Source organism: Sporisorium graminicola, chromosome SGRAM_1 (genome assembly GCF_005498985.1).
Source record: "Sporisorium graminicola strain CBS 10092 chromosome SGRAM_1, whole genome shotgun sequence".
NCBI lineage: Eukaryota > Fungi > Basidiomycota > Ustilaginomycetes > Ustilaginales > Ustilaginaceae > Sporisorium > Sporisorium graminicola.
The window spans coordinates 709,518-727,364 of record NC_043719.1 but is presented as its reverse complement, the minus strand read 5'-3'; the positions used below and the strand labels follow the sequence as shown (position 1 = coordinate 727,364).

General features: G+C 56.2%; 9 protein-coding genes across 9 annotated transcripts; 5 read left to right on the top strand and 4 right to left on the bottom strand.

The window, feature by feature from the left end:
* Positions 1-41: 41 nt before the first annotated feature.
* EX895_000298 (uncharacterized protein) lies at positions 42-638 on the top strand (the record flags this gene model as incomplete). The annotated part of the gene is made up of 3 exons (XM_029880899.1): positions 42-57; positions 153-263; positions 376-638. The coding sequence occupies 3 exons, from the start codon at positions 42-44 to the stop codon at positions 636-638; spliced, it is 390 nt and encodes a 129-aa protein (XP_029742285.1).
* Positions 639-796: 158 nt separating this feature from the next.
* On the bottom strand, positions 797-3,070 carry EX895_000297 (uncharacterized protein; the record flags this gene model as incomplete). Its single annotated transcript, XM_029880898.1, has 1 exon — positions 797-3,070. The coding sequence occupies one exon, from the start codon at positions 3,068-3,070 to the stop codon at positions 797-799; it is 2,274 nt and encodes a 757-aa protein (XP_029742284.1).
* A 582-nt stretch (positions 3,071-3,652) lies between these two features.
* Positions 3,653-5,068, bottom strand: EX895_000296 (uncharacterized protein; the record flags this gene model as incomplete). The annotated part of the gene is made up of 1 exon (XM_029880897.1): positions 3,653-5,068. The coding sequence occupies one exon, from the start codon at positions 5,066-5,068 to the stop codon at positions 3,653-3,655; it is 1,416 nt and encodes a 471-aa protein (XP_029742283.1).
* Positions 5,069-6,270: 1,202 nt separating this feature from the next.
* EX895_000295 (uncharacterized protein) lies at positions 6,271-7,015 on the top strand (the record flags this gene model as incomplete). Its single annotated transcript, XM_029880896.1, has 2 exons — positions 6,271-6,307; positions 6,759-7,015. The coding sequence occupies 2 exons, from the start codon at positions 6,271-6,273 to the stop codon at positions 7,013-7,015; spliced, it is 294 nt and encodes a 97-aa protein (XP_029742282.1).
* Positions 7,016-7,802: 787 nt separating this feature from the next.
* Positions 7,803-8,765, top strand: EX895_000294 (uncharacterized protein; the record flags this gene model as incomplete). The annotated part of the gene is made up of 1 exon (XM_029880895.1): positions 7,803-8,765. The coding sequence occupies one exon, from the start codon at positions 7,803-7,805 to the stop codon at positions 8,763-8,765; it is 963 nt and encodes a 320-aa protein (XP_029742281.1).
* Positions 8,766-9,778: 1,013 nt separating this feature from the next.
* EX895_000293 (uncharacterized protein) lies at positions 9,779-11,197 on the top strand (the record flags this gene model as incomplete). Its single annotated transcript, XM_029880894.1, has 1 exon — positions 9,779-11,197. The coding sequence occupies one exon, from the start codon at positions 9,779-9,781 to the stop codon at positions 11,195-11,197; it is 1,419 nt and encodes a 472-aa protein (XP_029742280.1).
* Positions 11,198-11,267: 70 nt separating this feature from the next.
* EX895_000292 (uncharacterized protein) lies at positions 11,268-12,370 on the bottom strand (the record flags this gene model as incomplete). The annotated part of the gene is made up of 3 exons (XM_029880893.1): positions 11,268-11,973; positions 12,061-12,100; positions 12,232-12,370. 3 exons carry the CDS (start codon positions 12,368-12,370, stop codon positions 11,268-11,270), a joined length of 885 nt encoding a protein of 294 aa, XP_029742279.1.
* Positions 12,371-12,743: 373 nt separating this feature from the next.
* Positions 12,744-14,465, bottom strand: EX895_000291 (uncharacterized protein; the record flags this gene model as incomplete). Its single annotated transcript, XM_029880892.1, has 1 exon — positions 12,744-14,465. The coding sequence occupies one exon, from the start codon at positions 14,463-14,465 to the stop codon at positions 12,744-12,746; it is 1,722 nt and encodes a 573-aa protein (XP_029742278.1).
* A 1,397-nt stretch (positions 14,466-15,862) lies between these two features.
* On the top strand, positions 15,863-17,517 carry EX895_000290 (uncharacterized protein; the record flags this gene model as incomplete). Its single annotated transcript, XM_029880891.1, has 2 exons — positions 15,863-15,938; positions 16,019-17,517. The coding sequence occupies 2 exons, from the start codon at positions 15,863-15,865 to the stop codon at positions 17,515-17,517; spliced, it is 1,575 nt and encodes a 524-aa protein (XP_029742277.1).
* Positions 17,518-17,847: the final 330 nt, after the last annotated feature.

Below are 17,847 nucleotides of genomic sequence, written 5' to 3'. Positions count from 1 at the left end.
ATCCAGCAACCCTTCACAAAGCAGCGATCACTACTATCAGCATGTCGGCACTTCCAGGTTAGTTGAAGAGAACAGTCGCGACTTCGTCTTTGCGCTATGAATCGTATGAAGCTGACCTCATCATCCGGGCGAATCATCCTTCAACTCTACAGACAAGATCGGCTCCCTCCTCTTCTGTCCGAATTGCGGTTCTTTGCTCGACGTTCCTGGCGACGAGGACTTTATCAAGTGCGCTCCGTGCGGTGCTGTTCAGAATGCAAAAGGTGAGTTTCCAACACTGACTGCGATTGCCACGTCTCTCTGCTAGTATACTCAGCTGACCACTCCTGCCACTGCCACTGCCACCTGTGCCCGCAATCACTCCCGCCTCTTCAGTCTACGACAACCTCTCGATCGTAACACGCTCCCACCCCTCGGCATTCCCATCAGCGTTACGTCAGAAACGTCAACTCGTCAACACAGCAGCCGCCCTCGGTGACGACAACAAACCACAGGAAGCTACCATCAAGGAAAAGTGCCCAGGGTGCGGCAACGACGAGATGAACTTCCACACGCTTCAGCTCCGTTCGGCGGACGAAGGTACAACCGTCTTCTACGACTGCCCCAAATGCGGTTACAAGTTCAGCCAGAACAACTGAGAGCTTCAGTCTCGCGCTCGACTCCACGACTCGGTTCTGGTTTTCCCTTCAATTTGCATTTCTGTCCCCCTCGATCCCGTCACAGTGTACTTGTAGCTCCGTTCCCTTTTTTCTCTCTTATCAATTCGATTGTACAGCAGATACTCCCTGCCTTAGGATCACAGGCCCCCTTCATCGTCGTCATCGTCGTCCTCGACATCCCAGTCTATTGCAGCTTCGAGCTCTTCCGCCTCCGCGTACATCTTGTCGAGCCCCGTCAGCTGCTCGAGGTACTTGTCCTCGTTGAACGCATTTAGCAACATCTCGAACCCCTTGGAGCGGTACGATTCGACCACGGCTGCGCTGCAGCCTGTGCAACGGTCGTACGCCTGTCCTACCACCCTCAACGTGTTGAATTGCGCCAAAAAGCCACGAAGCTGATGCGGCACGATGCCGAGAACTGTGGTAGCGTCCGCAACGGCTTGCGCATCCTCGGCGCCTTGTCTCGACGACTCTCCGGCCGTAGCAGGTGCATGGACACCAAGATCGTGTTGCAAGACCGATACCATTAGTTCCACAGCTGACGCACCGGCGATCGCAGCCAGACCTGGCCTCGTCACTGTACACATCTGGTCCAACGTTCGATCGGTGAGAGAATCGGAGGGCGCGACCACGTCATTGCAGAAGTAGCAACCAAGTCGTCCGTGCCAGCTTTTGGCAGCGTCCTTGCCTGTGTCGGCCTCCGGAGCACCCACATCGTCTCCGGATCGCTGCGGCGGAGGCGCACCATGGCGCATCACAAGGTAGCTGTCGAACCCAAGAGCAGCATTGATCACCAACTTTTCCTTTGCAGCACCCAACAACGTTGGCAGCCATCGGCTCTCCCTGGAATCCATGAGCAGATAGATCACGTCGTGCTCGTCGACGAGCTTCTCCAGTCGTTCCACATCCGCTTTCACCTGCTGTTCGCTGTTGGGTGGCACCGGGTGACCTGGCATAGGAATGCTCAAATTGATTCCCTTTGCTTCGACGCCAGGGTAGATGCGCGCCAATCGCTTTGCCGCGCACTCTGCTTTAGGCTGCCCCCCTTCGAGACAGTCCTCAAAGTCAAATAGCGGTTGGCGCACCGGGTTGGAGAACGACACCTTGGCTGAGTCGACCAGCGTGATTTGTCGCACACCCCATCCGAGAAGTGCACGCGCCACGTAGCAGCCCAACGTTCCAGCGCCCAGCAGGAGGCAGCGTGTGTTTTGGATAGTTTCCAGCTTGATCTCTGGCATGATTCGCCAGCGCATGAGCTTGAGGTTGAGGTCCACAGCTTGATCAGCCAGCTTTCGCGGATCCATCAGCGGTCCCAGGTCGGCAACCTTGGGCGCAAGCTTGCCCTGGGCATTGCGTTCCCAACCAACACCGCTGGGGACTCGCACATTGTTTGCCTTGCAAGTGATTCTCGTTCTCCTTTGTCCTAGTTGCAGTCCCAAAGGGGAAGCGCCGTCGGCGGATTGCGCACTGGGTAGACGCACGCGTCCAACTACACTCTTCCACTGGTCGATAGAAGGAGGTAGCGAGGTGCTGGACACTTCGTCCTTCCAACAGATGACTTGGGCTTGTTCGACGCCGAAGCGAGCATGTAGATATGCCAACAGATTACGCAATGGCCAGCCTGGAGTCTGGGCCGCGCCCGAGGGATCCACAAAGCCAACGTACCGCTCCTCTTCCGGCACTTCGTCGAAGAAAGAAGCATACGAAGCGATCTGTCCGCACTGCGCTCCTGTTGAGGCTGAAGTCTTGAACAGGAAAAAGCCTCTGCCAACACTCTGCTGCTGGATCCAAGTGGCGAGCACATCGCACTGAGCGGTGTCCAATGTTGCGGAGACCGGCTTCCACGCTTCTGAGCTACCTTGAGCATCTCCGACAAGCTCCCAGGGAGGGACTGTGACAAGAGCGGGATAGGCGAACCAATAGTAGAACTTGAATTTTTTGAGATCAGCAAATGTAAGGGCCAAGAAGGTGGTGAGATACGCTTCTGGACCTTGGTGGCTGTCGTCGTCGGTTGTCAGGCCGTTCCAGATGTCTTGAAGCGTGCTGTCAAAGATGGCCTGCTTGTCTGCATTGCGGAAGGATTCCACCGTGTTGAAGTTCTTGAGGAAGCCGCGGGCGGCGATTGCAGATGACGGCGGCTGAACAGCGGAAGCAGACGTAGATGGGTGGCTGGACGAGTCGTGTGACACACTGGATGTCTGAAGGCTCGTGGCATCGAGGGCAATCTGACTGCCGAGCGACACCAGGTTTCCAGTGTGGCGGTCGAGGATGACTTTGCCAGCGGTATAGTGAGCATGGATCGGAACTGCATCGTCGCTGAGCTGGAGCTTGTCGATCTTGAGCGATGAAAGCTCCTGCCAAAAGGTCGGGTGGATGTTGGTGCTAAACGGAGCAAACTTGAGGATCACCATCGCGAGAGGGCTTTCTTCGCTTGGAGATCTGGACGAAGTGGACTAGCTGCGGTGGTGGTGGTATGCCGTCCGTCGGAGCTGCTGAGGCCGATGAGGGGGGAGATAGGCGGATGGTTGCGTGGCGTAAAGGAATGGAGAGTGGAGGGAAGTGCGCAAAGGGTCTCTGAAAGGGTCCATTTCATAAAATAACATTGGGTTTGGCTCGTGCTCAGCCTTGACCAAATAATCGCAGCAGGACTACTGTATGTACGCATTTCAAGCTTGGCTGATACAACAGCACGCCAACGGACAGTCTGGGGCCTTGTAACAATGGCCCTGCCATGATGAGAATCGTCCTCATGCCAAGTTATGCAGCTGTCTCGTCCCAGTCCCTTTGCTGATGTGTTCAGAGACATTCAGAGGTGGCAGCGATCTTTTCGGCACCAGCGCTAGTTAGTCACTGCGAGATTTTAGACGAAAAGAAAGTGGTAAAAAAAGGGGGCACTAAAAATACAACAGCAAAACGGTCAAGCTGAAATGCGAATGAATGACCGAGACGGCACAGCCAAGCAAGATGCTGGCTGGCTGGCTGACTGACTGGCATCACCTTCGTATCAAACCGGGTGGACCGCCCGTCACGAGCGGTGGGGCTTTCCCTTTGATGCCCTGGTAGGCCATGCCCCCACTTGGTAAGGACGGTTCGTGCTGCTGCGATCCATGCGTTTGAGACGCACCAGACTGGTGGTGGTTGGCGGCGGACAAGGATGAATTCGAGGTGGGCGCGGGTGCTTGTCCTGCTTCTTGACGTCGCTTCTCCCTCTCGGGCGTCTTCCAAGCTGCACGGATGGCAGGTGCTGCGCTGACAAGCTCGTCGGCTTCGACACCATCACGGATCGACTTGAGAATCTTTTCGACAATGGAACGATGATTGCCGTGGTGCTTGTCGTCGCGGATGCGCATCATGCGCCACCTTGGCGGCAGATTGAGGCCTTGTGAGAGGTAAGGCTCGGTAGCTGGTTGTGGGTCGACGGTCCACACGCACTCGACAATGCGATCATCAAACTGCTCGCCGGATTCTACCATCTGCCTCCATTCTTCTGGCTCCACCCAAAGCTCGTCGAAGAATTCATAATCCTCGTTCGCAGAGTCGCCGAGATACTGATGCAGCTCGAAAAAGGGCATGACGGTCAAGTTGGGCACATTGCCGCGAGGATCGCATTCCAGGTCTGGCGGAAAGCGGAGGATGAGCTTAAAATCGATCGTGTTCTCGTTTGGCGGCTTCCACTTGAGGATCTTGGGGTCGGTGCCCATCTCGTAGCCGCTGTTGAGGCAGGTGAAGATGAGACCGTCGTTGCCGTGCAAGAGATTGGGCACCGTCTCGTACAGCACCATCTGGATGCCGTACGCCAGATCCATCTTCTTGACTTGGATGTCAAAGGGGCGTCGTGCCGCAGCTGCCGGGTTGCGTTTGAGGTAGTCGACGTATGGAGGGTAGACGTAGCTCTTGAGCCGTCCGTAGCGCTTGCTGAGCGGACGGTTGGCTAGCAGTTCTCGGTCGAGCACGATGAGATCAAAGAGCAACAGCACGAGCTTCTGCTTGCCGCTTGCATCCGTGTCAATGACCAGCTCTCCATCCATGATCGTGTGATTGCGCATGCCATTCATCCGAGCCACTTCAGGATCCTTGGGTGTGTGATGCGGAAAGACGACACCCTCGACCTTGTAGTATTCGTTTTTGCGATCGATGAGAAAGACCTCTTGGATGCCGGTAGAGGACGGAATGACGATGAGGATGAGGACACGCTGGCCGTCCGACTTTTCGCAGACCCAAAAGTCCTCTGACTTGAGGAGATCGAGCGACGACTTTTCAAACGAGACGGGTTGCGCTCCCGGAAAGCGCGCGTGTCGGAGACGACATAGTTCGCGGACATGGTCGCGGAGGAAGTTGAGCTGCTGCGGGTCGTCAATTTTGCGACCGGGGACATTGGGGACGCTGGCAGTATGGCCAAGCGGGGCCATGTTTGCGATTCAGGCCTAATCTCTGACGCCGAGGCAAACGCTAAAGCGACAAGACGATGACGACGGGCGGCAAGCGAGAGAAGCGCGGACCAGGTGTGTCACGCAGCTGGGTCGCCGAGACCAGCGCCTGTTGGAGAAGCAGCAGCTCTGTGCTGGATCCAGCGATGCTCGGCGAGGGCGAGGGTGAGTCGATTGTTTGTATGGGTTGAATTGGTGGATGAGAAGGCTCGAAATGGTCGACTGCATGCCTGCACAAAACAGAGAAGCGTTTCTGCGCCATCCCGATTCAGGCTTTAGGATTATGCCCGATTGATTACCCGATTTCTCGTTGTACGTGGCACCACCAACACAAAGAATCATTCTTTTTGGAATGGCAGCGGCTTGCAAACATAAATGTAGCCAAGCTTGAGCTTGAACTGGGCCTCAACTAACAAAGTCTAGATACGTGAGGGTGTCCCTCGAGTTTACAAGGCTGCCTCGTGCCGAAGAATCCCGTCTCTGCACCTCTTCTCGAGCCGGCGGTCGGCAGCGAGAGGCGATGTGGCACTTTTTTCTTTCTTTTTCTGCTTTCAGTATGTGAGCAGACAGGCAATCGAGTGCGCTGTCAGTCGTGCACAGCAGAAGCTTTCCGGTCCGCTGCGTATCTACCCACAGAATCGTGAAAGGAGAAAAGGAAGGCTTCCTTCTATGTAGGGACGTTGGCCGGTGCTAACAGGGAGCGGGCGAGCGGGCAAGGGTAAGAAGTGATTCGGGCTGTCCCCGCCTTTGCTCAACGAACGCACGCGGACTTTCTCTTTGCGAGCGGTTTGGAAGGCCGAACTGAGTTCCAGGCTTTGAGCGGTGTTTTGTGAAAAAAAAAGGCGTTCGGGAGAGCAGCAGCGCACAGCCCTCTTGTTTCGAAGAGAAATCGGGACCAGAGAGAGCTGGTCCGCCCGAAATCTAAACAAAACCCTACACAGCCCGCACAGCCTATTTTCGGAACAGCAGCGCAGCAGCATCACGGCACAGTCAGTCGAGCCACCCCCAACCCACAATTATGTCGGGGAACGGTAAGAAGTGTAACTAACGTCAGACAGAACACACGTTAGGACAGCGAGAAAGGGGCGTTCACCCTTCCTACTCCACACTTCCACCATCTTTTATAACGACGTTTGGCTCGTTCCACCAATCTTTTCCAGCTTCCTTCACACACACACATCGACATGTCGGCCAAGGACTACTACGGCGGCCAGCAGGGTGGTACGTATTCATTGCAATCTGGCTGGAGTTGCGGACCATCGAATCGCGCTCGTCGAACTTGAATCCATCAATCGATCGATCGATCCATCCATCCACGCTCGTACGCAAACGAGGACGTCGCAGAGTGGACCGACACTCGTGAACCTGTGTCAACGATGCGTATGCCCGGCTCCGTCGAGGCTCGGCGCTGCCATTCGAAGGGCGTGCTTGAAAGGCTTGCGACTCGAATCTCTATTTCGACGCTGCAGAGGTGGATTCGCGCCTCGTTTGCATCGTCCTTTCCAACACTCTGCTTACGAGTGCCAAAAGCCGCTGTGACCTGCGGTGCGATCGAGGCTTTCAACTCCAGCCAGCTTCTTTCTCTCCAACATTTGCGCATGTCGATTCTGATCAACTGACACACCATCGAGTTCCTTGATATCACCCATCCCATTTCCAATCGCTTCAACAGGCTACCCTCAGCAGCAAGGCTACCCTCAGCAAGGCTACGGCCAACAGCCTCAGCAGGGCTACTACCCTCCCCCTCCTCAGCAGGCTTACGGTGGCCAGCCCCAACAGGGCTACTACGCCCAGCCCCAGCCCCAGCCTGTCTATGTCCAGCAGCCGCAGAAGAAGGGCGGCGGCGCAGGCGGTGCCGGTGCCTGCTGCGCGTGCTGTGCTGGTATGCTTGCCTGTTGCTGTCTCGAGGACCTCTGTCTTGGTACGTAGCATTCTCGCTTCATCTGTGCGCCTTGGTCTCGTGTCTCGCAGGTACTGACCACTTGATTCGCTATTTGGAACGCCGTTCATTGGTACGCGCAGACTGCATGTTCTGAGCATCTCTCAGGTCCTCTGACATCTCTCCGGCTTTGTGTTTAATCCCAGCTCGCCATTCATTGTGGCACCTTTTTCTATCGCTTGTTACGCTCGACAATGTATATCCTCTGGGACAACGACCGTTCCCGTGGCGCGTCAAGCAAGCAGTCGCCCTGACACTGCTGGTCAGCTCCATTTGCTGTCACTTGTACCCCCGTTCTTACCAAACTGTACATATCTGCAACGATATACCTTGTAAAGTCTGTCCGTGAGCCGTGCGCATTGCATTGCGTTCAATTGGCGCACAAGACCTTGGTCACCTTGGTCAAAGCAACCTGGGTTTTGCAGCGGGGCGCGGCGCACCAGGGGAAGTTCACTCTGGCAGCGATGGGCGGTCTCCAAGCGTGCTTCAGGGTCTTTGCTCTGAGGTCGCACGTTCCGATACCATGGTGATGCGTGTCTGAGTAGGCATCGGTGTGGTAACGTAGGGACAAAAGTGTTAGACTCTAAATTGGTGACAACGTTGGGAAAAATTGGCTTCTCCACATCGATCACCTTTGGAACGCGTATAATCGAGAGAAAGCGCAGTTTGACTGACGCACAGGCGCTCGTTCCATTCGGCGCTGAACCGAACCAACACTTCTCTTGTTGTCACCCACGCCATCACCACCACCGCCTTCACCTTCGCCCCATCACAAGAATGAACTCGATACTCTCTCGCTTCGATCAGTCCGCCAGCTCGTCCTTAGCGGGCTCGAGTTCCGCGCCGGACCACCAGCTCATGGGCGCACCGGGTCAATTCGACCTTCCCAACATGGATCCGGCCACCTTCCTGTCGCAGTACACCGACGTCGACTCGTCCAACCCAGCTGCCAAGATCAAACTCGCTCACGGTACTACCACGCTCGCTTTCCGTTTCCGCGGCGGTATCATTGTCTGCGTCGACTCGAGAGCCACGGCTGGCTCGTACATCGCCTCGGGCACCGTGAAAAAGGTCATCGAGATCAACCCATACCTTCTGGGAACCATGGCCGGTGGTGCCGCCGACTGTCAGTACTGGGAGACCTACCTGGGCATCCAGTGCCGCCTGCACGAGCTGCGCAACAAGGAGCGCATCTCGGTCGCCGCCGCCAGCAAGTACCTCAGCAACCTCGTCTACAGCTACAAGGGCATGGGTCTCTCCATGGGAACCATGATCTGTGGCTGGGACAAGACCGGCCCCGCTCTTTTCTATGTCGACTCGGACGGCACGCGTCTCAAAGGTGACGTCTTCAGCGTCGGTTCCGGTTCCACATTCGCCTACGGTGTGCTCGACCAGGGCTACAAGTGGGATCTTTCGGACGAAGAGGCGCAGGAACTCGGTCGACGCTCCATCTACGCTGCTGCTCACCGCGACGCTTACTCGGGTAACACGGTGAACCTCTACCACGTCCGCGAAAACGGTTGGGAGTTCATTGCCAACTACGACGTGTCCAAACTGCACTACGACGGTCCCGGCGACGATGTCCCCGGTGCACCAGGCGGAGGGTATGGTTGGGAGGTGCGAACCAAGGGTCTTTCTTCCAAGCTTGAAGCACAGCCGGGTCAGAGCGTCAGCGGCCAGGGCGGACGTTTCGCTGACGAACAGCCACTCGCTGCTCAGGTCCGACCTGAACAAGCATGATTTGCTCGAGGTCTCCTTTTCTGTACATTACTTACATGGCCTACTCAATGGTGAGCGTGCGTTCCATCGTGTTTCGAGGCTGTTGAGCTGTTTGATTGCGGGAAAGTAGCCGCCATGACTCACAGTTGTCGACCACCGCATTGAACAAGGCATCGCGGGCTGCAACGTACGCTGGAAAGCCTTCAGTGAACGCGCCCGAAAATTGCGCTCGACGTTAAGATACGTGCACTTGCTTTGATTTGGAGCTTGTCGTCCATGAGCTTCTCACGGTCGGCGAAAGCTTTTCCTGAAAAAGCCGCTACGGAGCGGAAAAGGGCAATAGCACACGATCCAGCTCTCGCCACAAGCGATCTCGCAAAACAAAGACATCCACAAATCCCGCAACCCTGCCCTGAATTCTCCATGAAGCTCCACCGAACCGATCTAACGAGAACAATCCAGCTCGGCTGTCAATCTCCCCCTTCCCCCCGCGTCGGAAATCTCTTGCTCTTGCGTACACATCTGCGAGCGCTAAGCGTCATTGCCGACACAGCAGATGGAAGTCGAGCTGGTGATGCAATGCTCTCGCCGAACTATACCTGTGTTGTTACTACGCGAACACCGACGAAAGCCTACAGACCCTGTGACGCAGAGATGCTTTGCCTGCCGTCCAGGGCTGTGTGTTCTGCTCGCTCTAGGCGTCAAGGTGGTGTTTGCTCAGCCGTCGCGGAGTGTTTCCTTGCGTTCAGGAAAGGTGGTCCCCTGTGGGGTAGTATGACTTGCTCACTTCCCCCGCATCCTGGACCGCTCGGGGTTCGCCTAGATGTCTGGAGAGGCGCATGAAAAGTGCATCGGTACTTGGTACGCTTTGAAGTCGCCGCAAATGTTGCTCCTTAGCATTGCTTGCCCCCACTATCGCCTAGGAAACTAACAGGAGCGGTCTTCGTTGCAGCCTGAGGAGAAAGTATAAGAATAGCGTCCGCTTTCCGCAGATTGCTATGTACCCGACACTGGAGCCAACCCTTGGTACCATCATGAAGCTCAATCTCTTTGCCCTCCTACCGCTGGCCGCCGCCGCCGCAGTGCACGCTGCGCTGGCTGCAACTACACCCGTTCGTCGCAATGACTGGCCCCACGGTCCCTTTTCCACCGATGGCAATCAGATCAAAAACGCCAATGGCGAGCCCGTCATCCTCGTCGGCACCAACTGGCCAGGTTCCGGCGAGACCATGATTCCCGAGGGCATCGAGTTCCGCTCCATCTCGGACATTGTCGGGATGATGAAGTACGTCGGATACAACTTTGTGCGTCACACGTATGCCATTCAGATGATCGACCAGATCTACGAGAACAACGGCACAGACATCACTGTCCAATCGGCGCTCGTGTCGGCTCTGGGCCAAGACAACGGGACGCGCATCATGGACATGATCCACGAGAACAACCCGCAGATCACCAGCAACACCACTCGATTCGAGGTGCTCTCGATGATTGCGGAGGAGGAGCAGAAGCAAGGGTTGCTGATGCATCTCGACAACCACATCAGCCGAGCCATCTGGTGCTGCAGCCACGACGACGGCAATGCCTGGTTCGGCGACGTCGACTTCAACGTCGACAACTGGCACCGCGGACACCGGTACATGGCCAACTGGGCCAAGAGCCACAGCAACATCGTATCCATGTCGCTGCGCAACGAGCTACGCAAGTCGACACTCCGACCTCAGCTCGAGTACAACTGGAAGACGTGGTGGGGCAATGTGTCGCAAGCGGCGGAAAACATCCATGCGACTAATGCGGATCTGCTGATCACCATCAGCGGCTTGGACTACGACATCGACCTCTCGGCGCTCACCACGCAAGCCAACCTGCTCGACGCCCCCTACGTCAACACAGACATGGACGCCATCGCCGATGCCTCCTCCCTGCCAGCAGAATACGCCGACATCGAGAACACGGGCTTCGGCAAAGCGAAAAAGGCGGTGCTCGAACTGCACGCGTACAAGATGTCGGCCTTCTATGGCGATCACCTCGAAGATTGCGGCGCGATCCAGGCCGGACTGTACCGGTTCGGGTTCAACGCTCTCGGCGAATCTGCGCGCCCGGATGCGTGCCAGGGTGGCAACTCGACCGCGGATTTCAACGAGCCTTACAGCTGCCCCGCGGCAAAGGTGACACTGCCCGTACTGCTGACCGAGTTTGGAGATACCCAGGACTCGGGCTTTGCCAATGTGACGATGCAAAAGTGTCTGCGCGACTTTACCACAAAGAACAAGATCGGCTGGGCACATTGGGCGCTTGCTGGCAGCTACCGTATCCGACAGGATGTGGTGTTCAACAATGACACGTGGGGGTTGACCAACCCAACTTGGAGCGAGTACCAGAGCAAGGACACTGTCGAAAACTTTTTCCGTCCTTGGATTCGGGACATGGGTCCTACCAACCTCGAGTTGTAGCGTAGATGATCACTAGCAATTCGCAATGAAGCCGCCTGCCGTTGCTCTGCAGTCGTGCCCGTGCAGGAGTCTACGGTCCAAGCACATCGGGGAGGATGCTCTCGACAGGACCGGAAAAGTACCAGTCCACATCATGTTCAGAAGCAGAAGGGTTGTCGACGTTGAAGACAGCCACCTGACCGTGGTTGGAATGCTTGACGATATCGGCAAAGCCAGCGGCAGGGTATACAGTGGCCGAGGTGCCGAGGACAAGGATGAGATCACAACGAGCCACGAGCGGCTGGATGCGGTCGAGTTCCGGGATCGACTCGCCGAACCACACGACCCCAGGTCGAAGCAGCCCGCTGCACTCTTGCACCGTGCACTTTGGCAGACGCTCCTTTGCAATTGCCCTGTACTCGCCCGAAACATCCTCCGCGCCTCGAAGACCCTCGCTCAGAGGCTGGCGCAGATCCACGCGCGAGTCCCCACAAATTGTACAGATCGTTTTGAACAGGTTGCCGTGCATCTCGATGATCGCCTCCCTCGCCGCGTCGAGAGCTGCGTCATCCTGTGCCGACGGAACCTGCTGCAAGGCCCGACCGGACAAGCCATCGACGTTCTGCGTGATCAGGTGGAACGACTGAGCGCTGGGCATGGTGCGGCTGCGCTCTGCTGGGTCGAGCAGCAGCCGTGCCAAGCTCAGATGGGCAGCATTCGGCTCAGCGGAGAGCACGACCGATCGACGGTAGTGATAGAACTGCCAGACCTTGCTCGCGTCTCTACGGAAGGCCTCACTGTGTTTACAAAGAGTTTACGGATGCAGAAGCGTTTGCAGGGTTAGCTCTAGCTGTTGCGTGCATTTTGTTTCTGCACCTACTCACGGTGTTGCTAGCGAGAAGGCATCGTGTTGGCGCCACAGCCCTGAGACAAGTGCAGCAGTCGGACACGGCAGCAGCGTGTACCGCAGTAAAGGGGAGAGAGACAGAGAGAGGAAGAGAGTCAGGCAAAGAAGACCACAGTCGATCTGCTCCGGTCTGCGTGAAAGAACTTACCTCCAGCTCCTCGAAACGTTGGGATGCCGCTAGCAGCGCTGAGACCTGCTCCAGCAAGTGCAATAGGGTGTCGTGCTTGTCGCAGCGCTCGACGAAACGATTCGGCCGCAGCTCCCATGCCGTTGTCCGTCACCAGCATGTGTGGGGATATGCTTGTGCCGAAGTGGCCAGGATGGTACGCTGCGTTGCTTCTGTTGGATGAGATAGTCAGGACGAAGCGAGGCAAGGAATGATGGCTCGACCGCTGGAAAAAGCAGGTTTTGATGTCGCGTTACTGCATTTGACAGCTCGCAACGGCAGTCACTCTCTTTCACGGCCAAAGTAATCAGTACGGATCCTCAATCTCTCTTTCGACCACCAACGAGGCGAAGGGTATGGCCGACGAGGTTGGGTCGACGCGAGTCACAGCACCTCGCCCGTCCTTTGTCTCTCAATCGGGCTGCTGCGCTCGCTCTCTCGACATATCTTTCACTCTGTTGTCATTCCATCTTTCGAATGTGCATCCTTTCGCTTTACAATACGGTCCCTTCAAAGATGAAGAATGACCAAGAGTGCTTTCGGACCGGCTGAGAGCCTTGCCTGGCCCACTCCTCGCCGCCGTACTTTTTGATTTGGGGCACGACCACTTCGGGCCTCTCGAACGTGTTCTTCGCTAGAAGATCGTCGTGGTAGAGAAGGTGAGATTCGACACTCTCGATCTGGAAGCCTTCGAAGCTGATGCCACCGTTCCAGTCGGCGGTGGGATGTCGGTTGAGAACGCTGAGTCGGATGCTGGCGTGCTTCGAGCCTGGCTGTTCGACGATTAGGGCGACGCAATCGACGTAAGCCGGTTTCGAGATGTGCTGGATCCATTCCGGGTATGTAGGGCCCTCGTACGTGTCTGGCGTAAAGCCGAGGTTGAGCAGACGGCCATTCTTCATGTAGCGCGAGAACAGACGCAGAGGCCAGTAGGTCGTTTGGAACAAGAGGCCTGTGGGACTCGTCATGAGTGGCGAGATGACGTTGACACTCTGAGCTATGCACGCAATCCCCACATGCTGGGATTTGCGCACCAAGATGTTGAGCCAGGCAACGACACCGAGCATGTCAGTGTAGTCGTACGCCTGCTCGAGTCCCTGGGAGCCGGGAGCTTTGACTTCGTCCCAGACGTTCCACTCGTCATAGCAGATCTTGACATCGCGCGCTGCCACCTTCTGGTCACGGTTGTTCCAGTCGAGCAACGACTGGGCCTTGTCGATCTTGGCAAGGTCGATAAGCGATGCGCAGATCTCGATCCCCCGCTCGGCAGCCGCAGGACCGAAAACATTCTTCTCGTAGTCGAAGCCCTGCACTGTGCTGTAGTGTTCGTGTCCGAGCATCGAGTAGAGATGGATCGAATGCAGGTCGACTACACCGATCAGACCGTTGAGCACTTCTCGATCCCACTCCGAGTTACCCTGGTTTCCGCAAGAGACGAGCTTGATCGAAGGATCGACGAGCTTCATGCCGTGAGCCCAGCGTTTTGCCGTCTTGGTGTAGTCGGTGGCATTGAGAAAACCGACCTGCCAGGGACCATGCATCTCGTTGCCAAGCCCCCAGTACTTGACGTTATGTGGTTCGTCTCGACCCGTATTTTTGCGTCGCAGGTTGGCCCAGTGCGTGTCGCCCGTGCCGTTGCAGTACTCTAGCCAGGCGAGCGCCTCTTCGTAGGTACCTGTGCCCATGTTGATACAAAAGTAAGGCTCTACCTTGAGCTCTCGGCAGTAGTCGATAAACTCGTCTGTGCCAAAGTGGTTTGTTTCGGTTGAGAGCCATGCCAACTCGACACGCTTGGGACGTTGCGAAATAGGCCCAATGCCGTCCTGCCAGTGATAGTTGCTGACAAAGTTGCCGCCCGGCCACCGCAGGATGGGCATCTCGAGCTCGCCGTCTTTGGCCAGGATCTTGACGACGTCCTTCCTCCACGCCAGACGGCCCTTGGTGCGCTCATCCCCCTTGTCCTGCTTGTCGAGAATCGAGGCTGGACTGGGCTTGTTTGGATCGTCCACAATACCTCCGTAGATGCCCCGACCCAGATGCTCGACGAATCCAGAGTAGAGCTTGTCGCTCACCAACGCTGCCGACCGTGCCAGTGTGAGGGCATGTGGGTGAATTCGAATAGGATCGCTGCTGAGTTGAGCTGGGTGTTGGAAGCCATCCTTGCGCAGTACAGCCGGCGTTTCGGAGCCAGCAGCGTAAGGGTTGACACCTGCCATCTTGCCTGGTGAACAGTGAGCCCCTTTCGGAATGGAAGATGGATAGGATAGGAACAGAGCCATGGCGACTCAAGAGGATTAAGAGCAGTTTCCACAAGAGAACGAGGTGCTCATTGGATCCACGTCCGTGCCCTGTGTTGGGCCAACGTGTCTGCTTTCTTCCGGAAATCTGCATTCTGTTTGATGTCGCAAGGATCCCCCACCGCAAGAAGCTAAAAGGTCTATGTACCCCACGCTTGTGACTGGAGCATGCGGTGGTCCAAGTGGCATTGGTATCGACCCAGGTCTCATGGCCATTGTCTCGCGGCAATCGCGGCACTCCTTGCACGCAACTCTCAAAGCTCGGAACACGGTTCTGCAGGTAGAGCGGGACGAGAAGAAGGACATTACCGCAAGCTACTTGATCTGGCAAGATCAGGACGGCACGATGGATTGCTACAACCGGGACAAGAGGGACAAAAGAACCGGAACAAGGGGAGCATGCACCCCACGTCGCTAATTGCCGAAGCGGAGTCGAAAGCATGATCGCAAATCTCTCTCTTTCCCCACGTTTCACTCTCCGTCAAACTCGGCTAAGTACATGGTGGCAAGAATAAGAGCAAGAGCAAGAGCAAGAGCAAGGGCAAAGAGACATCGCCGTCCTGACCTTACTGGCCCGTCGCTCGTCCTTCCGATCCGCTTTCGCTGAAGACATCTCGACGATGCTCACTCGCCGCAGATCTGTTTGGCTCCACATTCGCAACAAAGATGTCCGGAACGGAAAGTTGCCTGTTACAGCCATCTATCGTGTCATGGCTCAGGAACGCTTGGTTGCAAAAGCGTGACCATTCGACAGGCTCACATGGCGCACCTTTCCGGAGATCTGCTGACCGAGGCGGCGGAATTGTCGACGCGAGACCAAGACCAAGCACGATAAACCGATGTTCCTCACACTCGCGGCCCTGCCTTGCTTCATTCATCGCTGGCCATTCATGGTGCACCAGGACATTGCTTGCACAACCCGCAGGGCTACGACGGCAATACTGCCGCCATCCTCTCCCCAAGTTTTTCAAGTCCGCGAGGTCGATTGCTCATACGCTCAACGCGTCTCTTGGCAATTCACTTTGTACCTGCTCCCCCGCATCAAGAGCATGTGCTCGTTGCGGGCCCCCACATTCTCCCCATCCTTGTGCGATCTACGTTGCCAAAGAAGGTCGTCCATACAAATTATTCTTGTGTTCGTTAGCCATATAATCACCGTGCTTTCTACGCCGATACTGTGACATCCCCGTCAACAACACGTCCAGCGCAAGCAAGACTCCACGCGCGGACGCTCAACACCATCTGCACCCCAGACTCCATCTTCCTTCGCTTACCAGTGTCTATCCCTTGCTCCGAGCAGACCACTCTTGTTCGCCATGGCGCTGCCTCCTAAGCTCTACACGTGGCTTTGCGGCTGTTTTGCAGCCCTAGGTTCGATCCTCTTTGGTTACGGTACGTATCATTGACGCTCATCCATTTCGAAACGAGCTTTGGTTTGCTCACATCCATCCTCCTTACTCTTCCCTCGACAGATCTTGGTGTCATTGCTGGTGTCATCGTTGCGCCCGACTTCCTGCGCGTCACCAACCACCCAAGCTCGGACTATGTCGGTTTCATCGTCAGCTCCATGTTGCTCGGTGCTTTGGTTGGTTGCATCCCAGCTTCCCTCATCGCCGACGCCTTTTCACGCCGTTTCGCCATCATGGTGGGTGCCATTGTGTTCATCGTCGGCGGTGTCCTTCAAACGGCTGCCCAGAACCAAGCCATGATGATGGCCGGTCGATTCTTTGCTGGCGTCGGCATCGGCATGCTTTCGCTGCTCGCACCTTTGTACCAGTCCGAGATCGCCCATCCCTCCATCCGCGGCCGGCTCACCACTCTCCAGCAGTTCTTCCTGGGTATCGGCGTCCTCATTGCCAGTTTCGTCGTTTACGGTTCCAACTTGCACCACCATAACACCGTCTTCGAGTGGCGTTTCCCCTTGGGTCTCCAGATCGTCCCGGCCGTTCCTCTCGCATTTTTGATCATGCTCTTCCCCGAATCGCCTCGATGGCTCATGTCTAAAGGCCGCGAAGAGGAGGCTCTGCGATCTCTCGCCCGCCTCCACGCGCGAGGCGACACCACCGATGTCTTTGTTCGCGCCGAACTCGCCGAGATCAAGGCCAAGCTGGCTGAAGAGAAAGGTACTGCAAGTGGCTGGTCCGAGATCTTCAACAGCTCTCAAAACATCCGAAAGGTGGCAATCGGTGTCGTCCTGCAATTCTCAGTCCAGATTACGGGCGTTTCTGCGATTCAGTACTACGCTCCCGAGATCTTTGGCGCTTTCCGCTACTCGAACTCCAAGATCTTCTTGCTTCAGAGCATCAACTCGATCATTGCTCTCGTCGGCGAAGGATGCTGCATCCTGTTTGTCGACAAGCTGGGTCGAAGATGGCCTCTCATTCTCGGCAACGCTATGGCTGGCGCTTGCTTTGTCGTTGCCACAGCTCTTCAAGCCGTCTTCCCCGCCGACGGTCCGCGCTTCAATTCCCATGCTGGTGTTGCCTTCATCGCCATGATCTGGATCTTTAACTTTACATTCTCGGCGGCGATTGGTCCACTTTCCTGGGCGGTACCGGTCGAGCTGATGGGGACTTCGATCCGCGCAAAAGGCACGGCTTTGACCAGCATCAGCTGCTGGCTTGCCAACTTCATGATTGGCCAGGTAACGCCCAAGGCGTTGGAGAGCGTGGGTTGGAAGTACTACATTCTCTTTGCCGTTGGAGGCTTCACCAACGCCATTACCTTCTGGCTTATCCTTCCCGAGACCAAGGGTCGAACGCTCGAGGAGATGGACGCCTTCATTGAGAGCACCCCGTGGATCGTTGCTTTCCACAACACCAGCCTCAGTTCAAACAAGGAGCGTGAGGAGCAGCTTCGAAGAGGCATCACTACCGTTGCTCAACCCGACATCTACCAGACAGGAAGTCCCGACGAGAAGCTCGACCGACTCAAGACCAGCAGCCGCGAACACGACCTCGAGAAGCACTAATCCTCGGTTGCCATTTAGTATCCATGCTCACTCACACTGGCAATGTAATCAAATAAATGTTGCTGCTTCACCAAAGACAAAAGCGCCAGCCAGTGTTGGTGTTCGTAGTGAATCTGGAGCGCTTCGAACGTGGCAAGCAAAGAAGAGCAAGGACCTCGAAGTCTGTGCTTGTGGTTCACACGCAGAGAAACCAGGAACTAGCTTGTGTATTTTGTGCGGCGCGCTTGCTGTCAAGGCAACGCTTGTCTGACGGAAGAGCAGCCATGTTGAAGGCCGAGAACCCGCCATGACGGGTACTTTACGATCATGGCTATCGTCTGCGGAAGGTGT